At 30.8% G+C, this 20331-nt stretch overlaps 1 protein-coding gene across 2 annotated transcripts in view; it reads left to right on the plus strand.

Moving 5' to 3' along the window:
• The window catches only part of LOC107446184 (BRD4-interacting chromatin-remodeling complex-associated protein), a 42314-nt gene extending 39800 nt beyond the window's left edge, over nt 1–2514 (plus strand). For both annotated transcript variants that reach the window (XM_071182776.1, XM_043045847.2), the window contains 2 exons: nt 54–156; nt 996–2514. In XM_071182776.1, the coding sequence (XP_071038877.1) occupies nt 54–156; nt 996–2248 (1356 nt within the window). In that variant the 3' untranslated portion in view covers nt 2249–2514. The remainder of the gene's footprint in view (nt 1–53; nt 157–995) is intronic.
• Nucleotides 2515–20331: the final 17817 nt, after the last annotated feature.

Raw genomic sequence — 20331 nt, forward strand, 5'->3', positions numbered from 1 at the left:
GTAATAATTAGCTTACTCTTAATAAATAAATAAATGTTTTTATATATTTGCAGCGTATGTGCCCTACTCCCGATCAAGTTTTAATGGAGCGCCTGTTCATTGATGATGAAAGAGCAGCTTTACAAAAGGATAAAGCTTTAGTGGCTGAAGGAAAAAGTAAGTTTTTTTAATTTGCTTTGAAATCACATGTTGTTTAAAAAATTTTAGTCAATCTAGATGTCTCTTCTTGTCACTAAATTAATTAATTTTATTACTTGATGATATTCAATATATATATTACTTTTTTAAATTTGTTCATTATTTGTGCAGTTAATTTATGTTTGCATGAAATTTAAGTACATTTGAACGAAGACGCAATTAGTTTTTCTTAATATATATTTTATTTGTTAATAGGCATACTCTGATGGCTGTCAAAGTTGTTTTAATTTTAATATTCATTCATAATTTTTTGATCTACTGATTTTTTTTATTGCATATCTCTGTACTCGATGCAGTTTTCAGTGGCAAGCGTGATCTGAAGCCACAGGAATTGATTCAGTTTCATGAAATTGTTACTTACTTAGTAGCTCTAGCTGTAAACCAGAGCTCTTATCATTTGTTTTATTTCATAATTTCTTTGTATATTTTTGTGATAAAATTTTTTATGAAAAATCTATAGTTTGTCTAAAGTAAGAACTCACTCCCCTAGACATTCGTCTGGACCCGTGGCGGTGACTAAGGTAACGAGGTATATCTATTTCAAGTAGGGGTGTGGGATCACTGTTTAGGACAGGTTTTGGCTCGGGTGGGCACAATTAAGGGAATCTTTTTCTTCGTATTATCCTAGAGTGAAGAGAAGTTACCCTCCCTGAAATGTGCTATTCTTGTTTCCATAGCAGCAGACGGCCTCAGACTTTGTGGCGGGGGGAGTTCTTACCGTAGACAAACTATATGCTGTTTTCACCCCTAGTAAAATTCCAATTTTTATGATTAGTAATAATAATGTTGTATTTTAGACTTGTCTCTACCACCACCACCCTCTTCTTGGCTTCAAGAACTAAAGAAGTCGGTCGAGGTAAAAACAGAGAGCATCAAAGAAGAACCGGTTAGCGAACCGGACGAGCCTCCCGAGGTGAGCCTTGATCGTCCGATAAAGGAAGACAGTGACTCCCTCTGTAAGGAGGATGACAATTTAGAAGCGCCTGTGATTGACAGCTGTGCAGACATAGTGGTGCCGCAAAATGACGACAGCTGTGAGCGCAGCCCTCCTACTCTTAAAAGGATAGTGATACAAAATGAAAAGTTTTCTGAAAGTGACTCCGAGGAACCTCCTCCTCCCAGAAAACGTTTGAAGTACAATAGCCCCAAAACAGAAATGTATAGTAGCTCTAACTGTAAACCACAAGAACCCCCATCGCTGAGCTGCGAGCCCGAAAATTCCTTCGGGAGAACGGCCGACAAGAAAAATAGTGAGAAAGACTTTGAAATTAAGACAAATAACACGTACCCCCTTATGACACGCCAAGCGTTTCAAAGTGACGATGTGGTGTACGAAATAAGGAAAGAGCTAGATATGTCTCCTATGGAGATGGACGATGATGACGACGACGAAGATGTTCCACACATAGTGGACTTTGATACTCCTAGCGTGGCGAACCATTTAGCGGACTTTGAGCCTCCGGTCGCTAGGACGGAAGAGTCCTGTGATTCAAACTTGTTGTATAATAGTAGTATAAGAACTAACTGTGCTATTAAATATGATTTTGATCTATTGGGATCAGATTGGACAGAAGATTACACTCATCCTCAGGCAAACGAAACAGACCTTGCCGTCGAGAATATCATGGTCGGACACCAGAGCGGTGCGTCCGATTTAGATTTATCCGGCCTGGATGGGCTGGAGGAACATTTGAACGACAGTCGGCATTGCATTCCAAACGGCATCCAGGAGGACGAGACTTCTGCCGATTCTGAACCAAACTTTATAGGGTATCGTATTCCTAAACATCATAAAAGGTTCCCGGGTACTAGCACAATGCAGAACAGCTCTTCGAGTACGCGAGATCAAGTACAGAGTGCCATCAAAAGTATTATAGGGACACCAGCGGAGAGTCGTTCTTATTTCGAGGGAACTGATTTTCTGTCGTTGAATAGGCACAGTCATAACACGCACATCACAGACTTTGGAGGTGTGGGTGGCGAAGTGGGCTTTTCGAGTGGCTCTAGGGAACCGGATCTGGATGAAGCGGTTCGTAGTATATTACTATGAAACGTGTTCTTAAAAAGCTGCCTGCCCAAGCATCACTGTGCACTTATTTATTATCATCCCTATATTGATTTATCATCCTTGTACAATTATTTGTGATATCTGCATTATTACATTTTTTTTACATAAAGAATGATTTCATTAATCTAAAAAAAAAAGCAATAAAAAATCAATTGTGTGTACTGTTTAAAGTTAAAATATATATGTTGAAGTGATTTTAGAGTATGTAAAAAAGTTTATTTATAAAATTGTACTACAAATATCAAAAATTGTTCTTCATCTGTTTTTTTCTTCTTCTTCTTTCTATTTTGTGCGTGTACTCCAGAACAGTGTTGAAATTTTATTATCTTTTATAGTACAAAAAGTTATTTTCACAATAGAATAAGTGTTTTGTATTATACTATTTAAAAAAAAATGTTTTGCTCAAACCTTCTGTACTTAATCATGCTCGTATTTATCTATGCAATGTCTATAGAATGTGCTATTTATAGATTTAAAATTTTTGCCTCATTAAGTTTTAATTGCAAATATGTTGAACTTATTTGTTAAAGTGAAATTTATACTTTGTGTCATTGATGACAATTGATCAAAGTAAAAACTAAGAACAAATCAATCCATCTAGTTTCTTTTCAAAACTTTGGTGGTGGTTTACTGTGGCAGCATGTTTATAATTGGCTTTGAGTGTTTAGTTGTCAAAATTTTTAATTCTATTATACTCTAAATCAGTTTTAATCTAAACACTAACAGGTTGACAGAAAAGTAATTGATTAGAGAAAGCACGTTGGTTATATCATTTATTTGAGGGGGGATTTAAGGAGAGAGAAAACTGTTTATTCGACTTGATTCAATGTGAGGAAACATGCAAAAATTATCTTTTAGAAAATGTAATGAATGAAATAGTTTTTAATGAAAGTGTTAATTTTACTTTTTGTTTAAAAAAAAATATATTTAAAGCTTTAATTTTGTAAATTTTATTCTTTTAATTATTTAAATTAATCAGAATGCTTTAGTTTTGAAGAAACTGTGAGCTTATTCAAGTTTGAGGTTAATATCTGCAGTATTCAGAAAGTTTTGCCTCAAAACCTTCAGAAAATAATAATAGAAAAAAAATGTGAGTAATTTATGCTTTATATTTTTATTGCTAACAAATATGTTGGAGTACATTTGCTCTTTCCATTTTTTTTCTTCCTGGCATAGTTAATTATTTTCCTGAAGGATTTATAAATTTGCATTGAGTTCTCTGTTTAATTCAGGAAGAAAAAAAAACTTTTTTTTTCTTTCTTGTTAGGTTTTAAATGTATTTTTAAAAAAAATATTTTTTTTAAAATTCTTTAAAATGCTTCAGTGTGAAATTGTTTCATTTAAGACTTGATTAATTTAATAATTAGGATTAATTTATAAACTTAAAGAAACATTCTATTAAAAATAGAAGAAAACTATAATAATGCTTATAAAAAGTTTACAGTAGACCCCAGATTATTATGATCTTGATTATGCAAGACACTTTACTTACATGCAAAAATATCAGAAGAGAATGACTATTGAACGGATTAATCATGAAATGAAAAATTTATTACAAATGTTCAAAATTGGTATACTAAGAATTTTAAAGTATTGCGAAATTATTTCTTTGCCTCGACTGATATGAAGCGCAGAAGCAAGTGCATCTCTATTGGTTTTTCAAATTTGGAATTTGCTGAGATTGAAATTTAAGAGTAAACAAGATTGTAATTTTTTTGTGTACCAAATCTGTAATTTGAATTGCAATTACACAAAGTTGCTTTCTCTTTGTCAAAACATAGATTACAACTAAAAAACCTGAATTTTTTTCCTTATTAAAACTGTTTGATTTTTAATTATGAGAAAAATCTCTGTACTTGGCAGATTTATTGGTTTTAAAAGTGAAGCTAATTAATTTTTGTAATAATTTTGCCCTTCCATTTGGCTCATTTTAAAAGTATACCTTTAAGACCTCTAATAATTTTGACGTAATTTTCAAGGAATTTTGACGTGTTCCTTGTCTTAGATAATCCAGTGTCTACTGTATCTTCATAATTTACTCTTCTTTTACCCCTTCATGTAATATGTTAGTTTTTTAAGTTAAAAAACAGCTAATCGTAAATGATGTTCTAGCATATTTTGTTTCAATCTACCTATATACTTTTGATCAATTACTTTGTTGCATGGTATAAATATTTGAATCTATATAAACATCTCAAATGTAATGCATGCCAAGTTGACACTAAAATGTTGACCCCCTTATACAATATTTTATTAATGTTTTCCTCTCCATTTCCTTTAATATATATGTAAATGTTCTTAAAACTTAATAATGTTAAATTTTTGTAATTCCCATCCAATTTATGAATTACTCATATCCATATTTATTTGTACGTCTATTATCTGAGTAATAATATTGTGTTTTAGGTTAGGTTTAAAAACGAGTGAATTAATTGCGAAGAGATTAATTTCAATTTCAGTGTGTACTTATTCAATTACTAATACAGGGTTGTCACTTGACTGGGTAAACCTGGAAAATGTGAGGAATTTAAAAATAACAGGAAAAATGCAGGAAATTTTTTTCTTGACAATTTGAAAATTTTGTTTTTTATTTTTGTATTTTAAAAAATGGTGACCACTAAAAGTGCAATCTATGGGATATTTAAGAAAGATATTTCAGCTATATTCAACTATTTCATTTACTATAGCATTATTTAAGTATGTTCCTTTTTTCCCTCAATTTAAATTAGTATAGTTAGCCCAATATAGCTCACACTACAGCACAATAATTGTTGTGTTTCCTCATAATATGTTGTGTATAATATGTACAGGGAAAACATGTGGAATTTTTTATTTTTTTTGGTTTGAGTGGCAGCCCTGTACGAAATTATTACATTTATGCTTTCATATAATAAGTTAATCCATTGCTTTCAGTTATATGAAATATGCAATGTATTCTTTTCTCTAATAAGTTACTCTATTGCATCTCAGTATAATATGAAATAACTCCATGTATGTTTTTCCAAAATTTGTTTTTGTTTGTTGTATGACACAAGGTAAAGAGGGAAAAAAAGCTGTTTTTTTTTTTAAATCTAGGAATGCCAACAATTGTGAATTTTCCAACCTTGTTTTAATTTTCTGAAATTATAACTGAATTGAGATTGAGTTTTATAAAAATTTGTTAAAAGTACATAATTTTGTCAACCATTTAAAAAATTATAACAGGGATGGTCATGTTATGTAAATCATAATAAAAATTAAATCATTGACAATAAGTAATAAAATTATTTTTAAAGAAATATAATTATTTTTTCGAAAAATCATTAAAAATTTTCAGCAGGTGAACTAAAAGTAAATTTAAAAATAAGTTATTTTAAACTCAAAATTAATAAGTATAAGAAAGTAATCAGGTAAATATCCCCCCTCCCCCCCCAAAAAAAAGAAGCATCGAAAATTTCAGCAAGTTTAACTAAAATAACTTAATTTCAAAGCTATTTTAAAACTTTTTCTGGTGTAAATCTTAAGCAATCTTTATTATTCACTACATTACATTCATTTCAAGATATTAAAAGTCGTAACTGAAAAGCTTGCTTTTTTTGACATTTTTATGAGGGAATCGTTTTCAAAGTACTAAACAGGATTATGAGATAAGAATTAAATGCATGACCTTTCATGCATTGTCAAGTACATTATTTTAAAACATCAACCGCGAAGGAAAATTTCATTTGCTAAATTTTCTATAGGAATTAATTTTCAGGCTTAAATAAAAATGATTTTGATGCACTTGATCCATCTTGTGAAGTACCACAAATTCTACTTGTAAAAGGTTACTTCATTCGCGTTTTTCTTCTAGGGGTTTTGTAAAGTGAACAATATATTTTCAACTGTAACATTAATCCCCATTGTGTCTTTTTTTTTTTTTAATCCTCATATTTTTAGGAAAGATTTTTAAATCTATGCATTTTTTTTTAAGCAGTCAGTTTAAATATATTTTTTAAGGAATAATTTGTTTAAACCTATGATTTTATTCAAAGAGATCAGTTGATTAAAAATCTAGCTGATTTAAATCAATGAACCCTGCTTGAAGGAAATTTCCTAACTGGTTAAATAAAACCACATAACTGCCAACTCACTGGATTTTGCTCATTTTTCCTGGTCTACTGGTTTGGTAGAAAATTCTCCTGGTCTTTGTAAATTTTTAGAAAATTCCCTGAAATTAAGTATGTTTCCTGAAAAAAAAATCCCTATAAATTATTGCTTACTTGAATATTTAAATGCATATTTCTAATAAATAATCGAGCCTCATGAAATCAGTTTAAAACTTTATTTTTCGTTTTAAAAGGTTCTCTGTTTTATTCAGAACTTCATTTTAACTTAGTAAATAAGTCCTATTACTAATAAAAATTATGAGTAAACATAATACATAGTGTTTCAAGTTCATTTAATGTCAATGGTAACTGGAAAATATTGCAGTTTTTCTATTTGATGACCATAAGAAATCCCTATGTGTAAAATATGTTGTATATTATTTCGTTAAATTTACTGGATTTTTTCCTATCCCTGTTGGCAACTAGGAGAGAGAAAAAAAAGTCAAAAGAACTGTCACTCAAATGAAATTGTGCCCATCAAAAGTTAAAACTAATCATATTTAGATGGCAAAAAATAAATTTTATTTTATTGTGAGGCATGCTTCTATGTTTGAAAATTTTTCTGAATGGTTGGCATTCCTGCTTGTGATTTATTTAATTTTAAACGAAGCTTTATAATTTAAATGTGATGATTGTGTTGTAAAGCAGGCAGCTTGTGTTTTAAAATGCCTTTGGAAAAAAAAAAGATTTATAATCTCTCTGATGGCCTGCTTTTTCTCCGATGAGTGATGCCGTTGTTTTAAAAATATGGTTTTGAGCCAATTCAAACCAGTTTTGTACAAACAAAAATTAAAAAAGTGTACATAAATATATAATATATAAATATATCTTTTTTGAGAAAAGTGCCTACTGGTGTCTAAATGCAGCTTCTAATCCATTACAAAACCAAACATTGCTTTTAATTTCGTTTTTTATATATGTTGTCTCAAAATTTCAATTGAATCATACATACTTTAAAAATTTAATTTTCTTGCAGCGCCTATACATAAGTTTTTTAAGCGCATGAGTATGTTGAAATTAATGCTCCAGAACACTTCAAAATCGTAACAATTCCATGTTAAAATATAGGAAACTTCTTTCGAAAAACTTGTTATTTCTTGCAAAACTTCGAACGTGAATTTTATTGAGTCAGCAATTTAATAAGCTATGCTGTTACAACAATAAATTAAAGCAACATTTCTTTCAAAATAAATATTTGAAGGAATATATTTTTATATATATGTTTCAAACTTACGGTCTGAAAAATTGTGGGCTACATAAAGTTGTGTATATCTCAATCTATTTCAATTTTGTAAATGTTCCTGAAACTCTTGAAGTTAATTTAAAATGCGAATAAAAAATTGTTGAAAAAATTATTCTTTATTAAAGCATCATTATTAGGTATTAAAACTAGAATGTGAAAATATTTTGAAACAAAATTCTTTCCATAAAAACAACTCTGTTAATGCAAAAGTAGCTTGTCAGCGAATGTAGTTCTAATTATATGGAATTTCACATTATGTTAACTTAATCCGAAAATTTGATGACCTGCTAGTTAAATTTAACAATCAATTAAACGAAATGCTAGTTATAAATAAAAGAAGGGAGAGGTAGGGACTATTTTAATTGATTTACTTTAAATCAAACATTTATTTAGTCTTTTACAGATTTTTGCCAAAATTGAAGTTTTCAATAATATGAATGATAATTAATAACTTGAATTCTACTAAAACATTCAGTGAAAATCTAAAATCTTGGTTTAAATCTTTTTGTATACTTTGAAATAGTTTTTTTTTATACTAAAATTTTGAAATAGTGTGCAAAATATAAAAAATGATGCAAGAATTTTTTTTTTTAAAATAATAATTCAAAACGCAACACACAAAACTAGTATTTGTTAGAGTTAAGAGAAAAATACTGTATTTATATCAAATTATTGCATCATGCCTTTTTTAGTTAAGTGCCTAATAAGGAGTTCCGAAAATTAACTGACGCGTTCTGAGCTTTATTTGGTATAAATTCATTTTTCTGTGACAAAAAGTGTTTATTTCATGTTATTCTTATCTTTATTATTAATGCGGTGTTATTATTTGAACATTATTATTTTTTTTTAGAATATAGTATCAGTTTCAACGCTGTTATTGTTTTAAAGATTACTTTGTCTTACATTGATTTGTCAAAGAATTTATTTTATTTTTTGTGTATAATATCCAAAACAACTTTTACTAAATGAAGTAAATTAGTTAATTTTTTTAAAATTATTATTTTTTAAACTTGTGAAGTGAATTGTATGTAATATTGCATTCTCAACATTGAAAATATATTGTATTAGAAATCGTTTTGAAGATGGCTAAATTTGACCTATTTTTAATTATATATATATATTTTTTTTTTGTGAAGTTGAAATTCTTTAATTTAAATATAATTTTGCAAATATCATTTTTCTGTTCCAAAATATTTTGTCAAGGCACAATTGACACTGTTAGTTCTGTGTTATGTATGTATATATATATATATATATACATATAATTAGCTGAATCAATTTTAGTCTTTAATTTTTACTCTAAATAGTTTCAAAAATGATTTTATTGCCCAAAGTGAGTTTTATTTATGCCTAAAAAGTCTTCAAATTTTAATAACATAATTTTTTATTTTGAATTCATATTTTTTTTTAAATAACTTTTTACGCAGAAAATGTATAATTTTTAAAATAATCGCCAGATTTATAAATTCTCCGACTTTTAGATGTTCTTCAAAACATTTATAAATTCTCGGACTTGATGTTCTTCAAATTTTGTTAATTTTTTCAGAGTATTTTAATTATTTAAAATTTATTAAGGAGTTTTAACGCATGATTACCATTATTGACAACTTTCTAAAAATATTGTTTCTCACTCCCCCCCCCCATTTTAAAACTCTATTGCAGTGCATGATTCTACATAACTTTTAAAATTTCATGATTTTAATATTTTTTTCATGTAATTTTTCTTAGTTTTTAACCTCTTTTTTTTTACATGGAAATATAGGGAGAAAATACTAACAAGTTCATTTTTATATATGTACTTAATTATTAATTAGTTAATATCAAAGAAGTTCTGTTTATTATAAATTATTTACGCTTCTGTAAATTCCCATAAATTCAGATAATTTCTTGTGTTATGTATCACATGTATATTTTATTTTGTGGTCCAGCACATTTTTGACTGTGATGTAGTTTCGATGTATGGTGAGAGCGTAGGCCACCATTGTAACACAAATCATAGGGGTTGCCAATAAAATAACTCTGGATACTTCCTTCTTATAGTGGTTCTGATGCCACTATACAGTAAGAGAAACGGCAGGCAACCTCACAAAATGTCTGTCATAACATTTTCCCCCTCATATTTTCTCATTTATAAACTGCAAGCTTAAATAGAACTGTTGCTGTTGGTCTAACTGTGAAATGTTGAACATTGAAACACAAATGTTTTGCAATAATTTTTTTTTTAACAAGTGAAACAATAATTAGGTCGAAAAGCAATAACCTCCATAATGTTCGCACAAAAACACACCTAAACATCTCATATTATCATTGAATTGAATTCGTAATAAATTAACAATCGATTAAATTTGAATCAATATGTTGATTTAACATTAGGTTTATTAAATAGTGTATATATTAAAAGGTAAGGAATAAGCCTTCCCAGAAAAGAAAGAAAAAAGATTTGATTTAAAATTGTATGATTGCAAATTTATTTGGTAAAGGGGCATCATGGAAAAAGTTACGTAATAGTAAGTTTCTCAGACAATTTTTAAATAAAATTGCTAATTTATAAACTTCATTGAATTTTCGTATAAATGACTTGCATTTTTAGATAAAAAAAAAAAAAATAAGTCTACAATAATCTTAAAGTGAGCTACAGTCCGCAGTTATTTATAAAACAACCTGTAATAAATAAAAAATAAATTCAAAATTAATTCACAACTCTTCTAACTCTGGCTACAGAATTTTAAAATGACAACATTTCTTATAATAATTATTAAATTTTCTGCAGATTTATTACTTGCTGCCTGATCAAATTTTAACTAACCTTTGTATTTTTAATTCCTAATAACTCCCCAACAGCAATAATTTTATTATCGTTTACAGTGTTATAGTTTTAAAATATGAAAGGAAGTACCGAGTACAACTTGTCTTTCAGTTAACGCGACCGAAGGGTTCCCTTTTATTTATTGTTCCACGCATAACCTGGTATTTGTACTAAGGAAGCAAAGGCATCACTTTAAAATAAAAGTTGTAATTTAATGTATTTAAAATTGAATGTGTACATTATATGTGATAAAGCTCAAATTGTAAGAAAAGAGAAAAAGATGATTTACTTTGCATTCATTGTAGCATTCTCAGGGTTAGCAGTCATTGAACCTGAAGAGACTGTACAGAATGATTGTATCTTTGACATGCATTTTTCTACAAAAATGGTTGTACATATTTTATTAAAAGTCAGCAGAAGAATTATCGTTTATTTATTTTTATTTTATGTTATATCCGTCGTTGAACAGCAGACGGTTTACGATTGCAACTCCGTAGATTTGTAATTTTGAACCTAATCCAGAAGACAAGGGAACTCCTGGTGAAGTATTTGCCTTCTTGGAAGACTTTTTGAGGAAACTAACCCGCATTTGCGTTACATGTAGATGAAAACCTCACGCGGGTAGCCTTATGCAAGAGAACTGTAACCCATGTTCTGTCTATCACTGTGGTCGGTACAAGCCGGAATCGGTATCAATCAGCCTTGGCTGGGATACGAACCCGGTTCACCTCATTGGAAGGCGAACGCTCTATCCTCTGAGCGATCACGGCTCAAGAATCTCGTTGCTTTATTTTTATTTTGACTGTTCATATACCGTAATGAGTTCTACGTCAATTCGTCGCGCACATTTTGTCGTAGCGGCAACTCGTCTCGCACAATTTGTCGTAGACAGACCTCGTCACTACGATAACTCGCCGTAGCAGTTATTCGTCGTGTGTGCAATTTCTTGCGGTTTCGATGGCGTGCATCTTTCATTAATTATAGTTCATTAATTATAGTAATAAAAGGGTGTTTCTTCGAAGATATTAACACCATAAGTTTTTTAAAATTTTTTTGCCCTAAAGCTTTGTTATGTCATTATAAATGATGTCTGAAAACTCCCCTACTTTACTCTGTACGCTTCTGCCCCCCCTTTTTTTTTAGAAAAAAAGAGGGAAATGGTAATTTAAAGGGGGATATTTAAATTTCTTCCTAACAGGCAAGTAGGCATTGTTCTCGATGTATTTTTTCACTTTGAGTTGAATTAACCAATTACGAGGTGATCGAACTAATAGTTTAGAAGTTATATTGGTTTTATATACAAAAAGTACAACGCTTTATATGCACCAATTTACATATCTAAACAAGTAAGACATTGTCTTCCATGTATTTTTTTTTAACACGTTGAATTGAATGAAACTAAACAAGTCAATATAATGAATGATATAAAATTTAAAGTGCTTTATGTATAAAAAGTACTTTTAATAATAAGTACTTATGTGCATTTTTTACATTGCTATTTACAAGCTATCGGAACATGTAAGGTATAAGATACATTTTCAGATATAATTCTTCAAACTGAATTAAATTGGAAAAAATTCAAATCAGTAGGATAAATTGCTTTGTAATAATAAGAAATTTTTTTATACATAAAAAAAAAGAACATAGAAACTTTTAAAGTACTAGTCTTTTTTTTCTTTTTTCCATTCGATTAAGCGAGAAAATGTGCATAGAAAACAGTATCTAACTTGTCTGTACAGCAACATCATATGCATATATAAGTGCTAGCATAAAATTGTACATAAGTACGTAAAACACTTATAACTTCTTAACTATATTATCAATTCCTGTATTTTCTCAATCAATTCAGATCATAAGATCGAAAAATATACCTTCCCCGGCAAACTAAAAAGTGTACACAAGTACATGTCAAAAAAGTACTTTTTATGCACAAAAACTCTTTTAAATTTTGAATTATTCGTTCGATTGACTTGCATATGGTCTTATTCGATTCAACATGGAAGAAGAAAAAAATACTTAGGTGACAATGTCACTTGCGTGTGTTTAACTTTTTCTAAGTAAAACCCTTATACCTTCTAAACTATTCGTCAGATAATCTCAAGATTGTTTTCATTCAATTAAGTGCACAAATTACACTGGTAACAAGCCTCTAATAAAATGCAAAGAAGTTAACACTAAGAAGCTCGAGTGCTTTCCTTGTTACACTATTTAGACCACATTTTTCTGACCGCTCCTTATAATTTAGGGTTGCTACAGCGACTGAAATGCAACTATGGCAACTTGTTTTGCCTGAAAATGCTAAAAAAGCAACTATTTTTTAAAAAACGGAGACCTTTCTGTACTCTTAACGACGTTTTTTGGCATTAATTGGGATGAAAACCTGTGGGATCTTCTGAACGCGCCTGATTTTTTTCTTAAAAAATAAAAATGTTGAAAATTTTGAATTAAAATTTGAGTCCTCACTTTTTAATGCGTTCAATTTGCACAAATTCCATTGTAAGTCAGTTTTGTTTCTCGATCGCCTTTTCAATGGTTATTGCTACAAAATTCCGCATGATTAAAAAAAAAAAACAAGTTTTTAATACGATGTATGAATTTCGAATTTGAGTAATCATTTATCACAATATGTATATATATATTTGCTAAATCAATTTTTGATGAAAGGGAATATTTTTTTAGAAAAAGTATGTTTTTTTTTTAAGAAAAAGGGTATTTTTTTGAATGAATTCTAGTAGTTAAAAGTATTTAATTTTCTGCAAATATACTAATTTTTTTTTATTTAAAAATTTAGAGCTAGAACACTAACGTTTATCTAAAAATTATCATATTTACCACTAACTTGACTATATGGATCTTGGTATATGACAATTAAGCCATTTAATAATATTTTAATCATAGTTTTAATGAATTTTTGTTCTTATCTAGGCAACTATTTTATAGTTTTCGGCAACAAATAGTTACAGAAAACTATTATTTTACTATTATTTTATAATGGACAACTATTTTTATTTAAATTTACTTAACTAGGGCAGACTTTTTTTTTNTTGAATTTTCTGCAAATATACTAATTTTTTTTTATTTAAAAATTTAGAGCTAGAACACTAACGTTTATCTAAAAATTATCATATTTACCACTAACCTGACTATATGGATCTTGGTATATAACAATTAAGTCATTTAATAATATTTTAATCATATTTTTAATGAATTTTTGTTCTTATCTAGGCAACTATTTTATAGTTTTCGGCAACAAATAGTTACAGAACACATAAAAATATAATGCTTTAGGCGAATAAAAGCAACAATTTTGTTAATTTTTTCTGTGGTAACCCTGTAATTTGGGTCAAAATTATGACTCCGTCTGTTTTTCGGATGGAAGTCCGTCACAACTAACCTATTATTTTATAATGGACAACTATTTTTATTTAAATTTACTTAACTGGGGTAGACTTTTTTTTTACACCCCTAACAGATTGCAGACTTAATTAAGTTCTTTATAAACGACATAAAATTTCTAAAACGGAAATGTTTGAACAAGTTTCTAAATCGTAGCAAATGTTTGTTAGAAGAAAATAAAATAAAGTGCAATCCCTTTCGATGTCATTTACAACAATAAATGTTAATTTTATTGTTGTAAATGACATCGAAATCATAATTTAGGGTAATCATAATTTAGGGAAATCGGTGAACAAAAAAGATGCATTCTTTTCAAGTGCATGGCAGTAATTTTAAAAATAGCAATAGAATTTTTCTTTTGTTTGGGAAAATTATAACTTACCCGGTGGTCCGTCACGCATTGTTTTATTAAAATACCCCCGGACTTCTATTTAACGAACTTCCATTTTGCGAATTTCTCTATTTTGCGATTTTTTTTCGAGGAACCAAGAACATTTTGGAAATTTCTTTGTAAAATAACTTCCAAATAGCGAAGTGAATTTTCTATTTAACGAACTTTTCTTTGAGATCCACTTTCTCCGTATTTCCCAAAATATTTCGGAACCTTTGAAACTTGTTAACTCATATAATGGGGGAAATGACCTTAAATTGATTTTCGCAGCCACTTAACTTTTAGAGAAAGCAGCGAAATCCCTTTTTGTTTGCATTTCATACAAGAATCCATGCCAAAAATCAATTTACGAGAAAGCATAACAGAAAATTCTAAATCATGGAACTATGATGTTATAGATCGTACTGTTCGTAATGGTTTTGATGAAGCTGGATTCTTAGTCTGCGAGATGGAGGCAGGTCAAATTTGGCCTAGAAAAAGACCTTTTGGTCTTAAAAACTGGAAAACGCTACCACGAAAGAGGTTAGCTTGGAAAAAACTTCTTGAGAAGGCCAAGGCCTACCCTGGACTATCGAGCCATTAATAATGATGAATAAAAAAAGAAAAATGGTGTTCTTGAGTGAGAAACTTGATTTAAATTTTTGTGGTCGTATGAAATAAATCAAATTTAGAAAAGCGAATCTATAAAAGTCAAGTGCATACGCCATGGTTTTCTTAATGCTGCTTTTCGAAAACTCTATTTTCATACGAAAAATCGTTTTTTTTTATGTCAATAATATGCCATTTTCATAACTGTTGGCAATGAAAACGGCATGTTATTGACTAAAAAAATTTTCATAACTGCTGCGTCCCGCAGTGTAAAGACACGGTTCCCATTAGAACACCGAAGTCAAGCATCATTGGCTACTTTGATCCGACTGTGTAGAGACCGAAGGTGCGCGGTATTGGTCCTCGTTAAATTGTTCTAACATAGCGCGTACTTCGCGAGCAGGTCTTCGGGCTACCAAAGCATAGGAGCCATCCCCTCTGCAGAGGATTAAATTTGCGATGGCATGTCTTCGGATCATCCTCNTGTAGAGACCGAAGGTGCGCGGTATTGGTCCTCGTTAAATTGTTCTAACATAGCGCGTACTTCGCGAGCAGGTCTTCGGGCTACCAAAGCATGGGAGCCATCCCCTCTGCAGAGGATCAAATTTGCGATGGCATGTCTCCGGATCATCCTCAGGGATGTTTCCCTGACCGTCGCCAATAGCCCATTGTGCAGCTCTAGTGCGACATCAATAAAGTACCTACCTACCTCATAACTGTTGCAAGTTCACAACAATTATTCACGATAGTTGAATAAAGTCTTACAAATCTATAGCCAGAGCTCTCTATGCTAATTCTGAAAATGACGTAAAACGTCAATATGAAAAAAAAGAGTTTGTGATATAAATTTTAAATATTTAAAAACTTACTCCAACGGTGCATTATTTGGGTTCATAAAAATGCAAAAGTCAAAACTATTCACTAAATTTCATCTAAAAAGAAAAAGTTCGCTAAATAGGTCATTTTGTTTATTGGTACAACATACGTGTGCAGGCTTGTGTGCTCAATTCTGCCTTATAATCATTTTTCCAGTAGAAGGACATCACAAAGAATACATCCAAAGTTACGGCGGGATTCGAACCCGTTACCTCCGCGCTTAACGGAGTGTTTGGCGAGCGATACTGCTCGGCCAGGGAGGCCCTGGGTATTTTGCCAAAGCCTAGGTAATATTTTACGGAGAGATGACAGAATTTAAAAATATAAATTTGTCTTAAGTGCACTTCAACTTTTACTTCTTTATTTTCCGTGGCGAAAGGGCTTTGAAGAACACTAGCAAATATGGCGATATAAACGACGTTTGGGGAAAAAGAAGCTGTTTATGTTTATTTACTGTCAGAATTTGAAGAAGAGCCTCAGAGCTCAAATAAATCTTATTAGGCTAAATTAAGCCTTACCTATTGAAACGCAGTGCTATAAGCGAAAGCAGAGAGCACGCCGCACTTTACTATACTCAATACTAAACGACGTTTGGTAATTGATGTTTAACTTAATTGACACTATCATCAGTCTTCAATCAAGTATCCTCATGATTTGATTTTTTAAAATATAAATATGATTGTGTCTATAAGGGCTGGAAATTGAAGTGAAAAAAAAGGAAGTATTTTAATTACATAAGCGAGAAGACTGTTATGAAATAATAATGTATTATTAAAATGATCAACTTCGTCCGTAAGATTAAAATGCTAATATTCGGAATAAAAACTGGAATTTCGATGTTCGGAAAAAATCCCCTGGTTGTTAAGGTAAGTAAATTGACACAGTTGTTATCAAGTTAAAGAAAATTTAATTGATTTTTCCATTGATTCTTCTATGTCGAATTATGAAATGAATGTAATTTTTTAGCGTGTCGCCCCACCTCTCGCTTTCAACATTCACCTCCTTAATATAATGTTTAAATTAATTTAATGCTAACCGTAAGAGGTTTTCCTCTCCCTGTAATGCAAGTGCGAGTTAGTTCCATCAAAATATCCTCCACGCGTGGCGGATTCAGCCNGGGGGGGGGGGGGGTCATGACCCCCCTCAAAATTGAAAAAAATAAAGTAAAAATAATAATTTTTTCAATAGTTTACAAAAGAAATAAAATATTTTAGGAATTATTTAAGGGGGCATATGCACCTAGGTAGGTCGGAAAAATTGATTTTTTTTTCTTCATCTAATTATGTAAACATCTAATTATGTAAAAACGCATTACATTTATTATTTGAAGATTTTGAATACTTGAATTATTTATGTATTGTTCTATTGTTCATTATGAAAAAAATAAATGAGAAGAAAATAGCATTAAAAAACTCCAGTTTTTTTTTTCTCAAAAAAATGTTTAAAAAAATTTTTTTTGTAAAAAAAGTTATTGTTGGGGGTAGAGGGGAAATCTGAGTCTCTGACCCCCCTAGGAAANTGGATCAGTCTGCGTAGGGACCGAGGGTGTGCGGTATTGGTCCTCGTTAAACTGTGCTACCGTAAAGTGCTCGACTTCGCGCGCAGTTCGTCGAGCTACTAAAGCGGGGGTGTCATCCCCTCCGCAGAGGATCAAAATTGTGATGACATGTCTTCGGATCATTCTCCGGGATGTTTCCCAGACCGTCGCCAATAGCCAATTGTACAGCTCTAGAGCGACGTAAATTAACAACAACAACTATAATAACAACAACCATAATTGACACTATCATCAGTCTTCAATCAAGTATCGTCATGATTTGATTCTTTTAAAATATAAATACGATTGTGTCTATAAGGGCTGGAAATTGAAGTGAAAAAAAAAGGAAGTATTTTAATTACATAATCGAGAAGACTGTTGAATTAGATATATGAAGAAGAAGAAATTTGTGAAATAATAATGTATTATTAAAATGATCAACTTCGTTAGTAAGATTAAAATGCCAATATTCGGAATAAAAACAGGAATTTTGACGTTCGGAAAAACATCCCCTGGTTGTTAAGGTAAGTAAATTGACACAGTTGTTTTCAAGTTAAAGAAAATTTAATTGATTTTTCTATTGATTCTTCTATGTTGAATTATGAAATGAATGTAATTTTTTAAGCGTGTCGCCCCAACTCTCGCTTTCAACATTCACCTCCTTAAATTAAATGTTTAAATTAATTTCATGCTAACTGTAAGAGGTTTTCCTCTCCCTGTAATGCAAGTGCGAGTTAGTTCCATCAAAATATCCTCCACGCAGTGGCGGATCCTGCCGGGGGGGGGGGGTCATTACCCCCCTCGAAATTGAAAAATATAAAGTAAAAATAATAACTTTTTCAATAGTTTACAAAAGAAATAAAATATTTTAGGAATTATTTAAGGGGGCATATGCACCTAGGTAGGTCAGAAAAATCGATTTTTTTTCCTCCATTTAATTATGTAAACATCTAATTATGTAAAAACGCATTACATTTATTATTTAAAGATGTTGAATACTTGAATTATTTATGTATTGTTCATTATGAAAAAACTAAATGAGAAGAAAATAGCATTAAAAAACTCCAGTTTTTTTTTCTCAAAAAAAAAATATTTAAAAAATTTTTTTTAGTAAAAAAAGTTATTGTGGGGGGTAGAGGGGAAATCTGAGTCTATGACCCCCCAGGAAAAATTTCTGGATAAGCCCCTGCTTCCACGAAGGCAAACTTTCTCCCAATACTTGATCCGGGAGTTCCCTTGTCTTCTGGATTGGGTTCAAAATTATAAGGCTATGGAGTTGAACATCAGTAGTCGTTAACCCAAAATTGGGTCAACTGTTCAACGATGGTTACAAAATAAAATAAGTACTAGTATCATAAAATTACATTATAATTTAAGAACATCTCTTTTGGTGTTAAATTTCAAAAACTATCAAAATAATAAAAAAACGTAATAACAGCAGAAAAAACTGTGAATAAATAAGTAAGAATAAACTGAAAAAATAAGAAAAATAAATAATACTGGTAAACGCCTTTAAATTATGGAATACAAAAATAGTTTACATGTAAACATTACCTTTATGACTTTCATGCCGATACCAAAAAAGAAAATAAATTAATGAGGGAAAATTGTGATTTTCCAAGCAAATAGAAATGACAACAATGCGATATCATCATTGGAATTTTATCTCAAACAACTCTGCTGCCTTTCTAGTTTTGCAATCCATAAGTCGAAGTATCAAAAGCCCATATTTTACGCTTTCAAAATTTTGTCTGAAAACGAACGTATTGTCTTGCAAATTCAGATCTGCCTTTATTTTATTCTGAGCTCCGTATTTTATCTTCATTTTTACGCCGAAAAAATGTTGTTACATTTAGCGCTGATTATTAATGTCACTAATGTCAGTTTGCACTGATTGTTAATGTCACTAATGTCAGTTTGCACTGATTGTGAATGTCACTAATATCAATTTGCGCTTATGGTATATAAGAGAAAAATAACGAGAACATTTCTTTTTTAAACTAAATCCTTATCTTTCGATGCAAGCTTGATGTAAGTGTAAGTAGGAAAATGTATTTGACAACATTCACCAAAGCGACTCCATGAATGCTGACATTTACCTTATTTCAGACATTTATGGTAAAATATATCATGAACATTCATTTCAAAATAATGCTCTCTTTGCTTTATATCAGTGGTTCTAAGAACCCGATTCATTTTAAATTTACCGATATACCAAAGTTTAACTCTGTAGCTTTGTAATTTCGTGCCCAACTCAAAAGTCAATGAACCTACTGGAAGTCGTGGTGGCTCAGGGGATAGCGCGCTCACCTTTCAATGTGGTGACCGAGATTCCAACCCATGCGATTGCTTAACAATACGACATCTGACCACAGCCTCTTCATTATCCAAAATATCCTCATTAGCAGACGGATCACGGGTTAGAATCTCTTTGACGTCGAGCCAACCATGAGAGTTTTTTGTAGTCTTCTTCTCCATGTAACGCAAAGTCTGGTTAGTTCCAGCAAAAAGTCCTCCTCGATAGCTAATTTGTCCCAATGCTTGATCCAGGAGTCTTCTGCGTTGGTTCAAAATTACAAGTTAAACATAGGTTCAAACCAAAAATTAGTTAGCTTTCAAACCGCGGTTATAAAATGAAAAGGAAACTATTGGATTAAATATTAAGACTAAATATTCTTCGTTTAGGATTATTTATCCCACAATTGCGTTAAAAGGAGAGGAAAAGCACGAAATCTTTATACAGTTAGTCTAATATCAAATTATAACATAATCAGCAAATCCACGGAGAAATTTTTTGTCCGCTTTGTGGTGGCGCGCTGTAAGCTACTCCTTTTTTAAAAAAAATTTTTTTTTTTTTTAATAACTGTCGTTGAACAGCATACCCAATTTTTGGGTTTACGACTACTAGCGTGTTCAACTCTTGTAGCCATTTGTAATTTTGAACCCAATCCAGAAGACGAGGGGACTCCTGGATAAAGCATTGGGAGAAATTTGCCTTCGTGGGGGAATTTTCGATATAAACAGCCCGCATTTGCGTTACATGGAGAGGAAGACTACGAGAACTTCCCACGGTTAGCCTGAAGGCAAGGGGACTCTAACCC

The sequence above is a fragment of the Parasteatoda tepidariorum genome, chromosome 6 (genome assembly GCF_043381705.1).
Source record: "Parasteatoda tepidariorum isolate YZ-2023 chromosome 6, CAS_Ptep_4.0, whole genome shotgun sequence".
In the NCBI taxonomy this organism is placed as follows: Eukaryota; Metazoa; Arthropoda; class Arachnida; order Araneae; family Theridiidae; genus Parasteatoda; species Parasteatoda tepidariorum.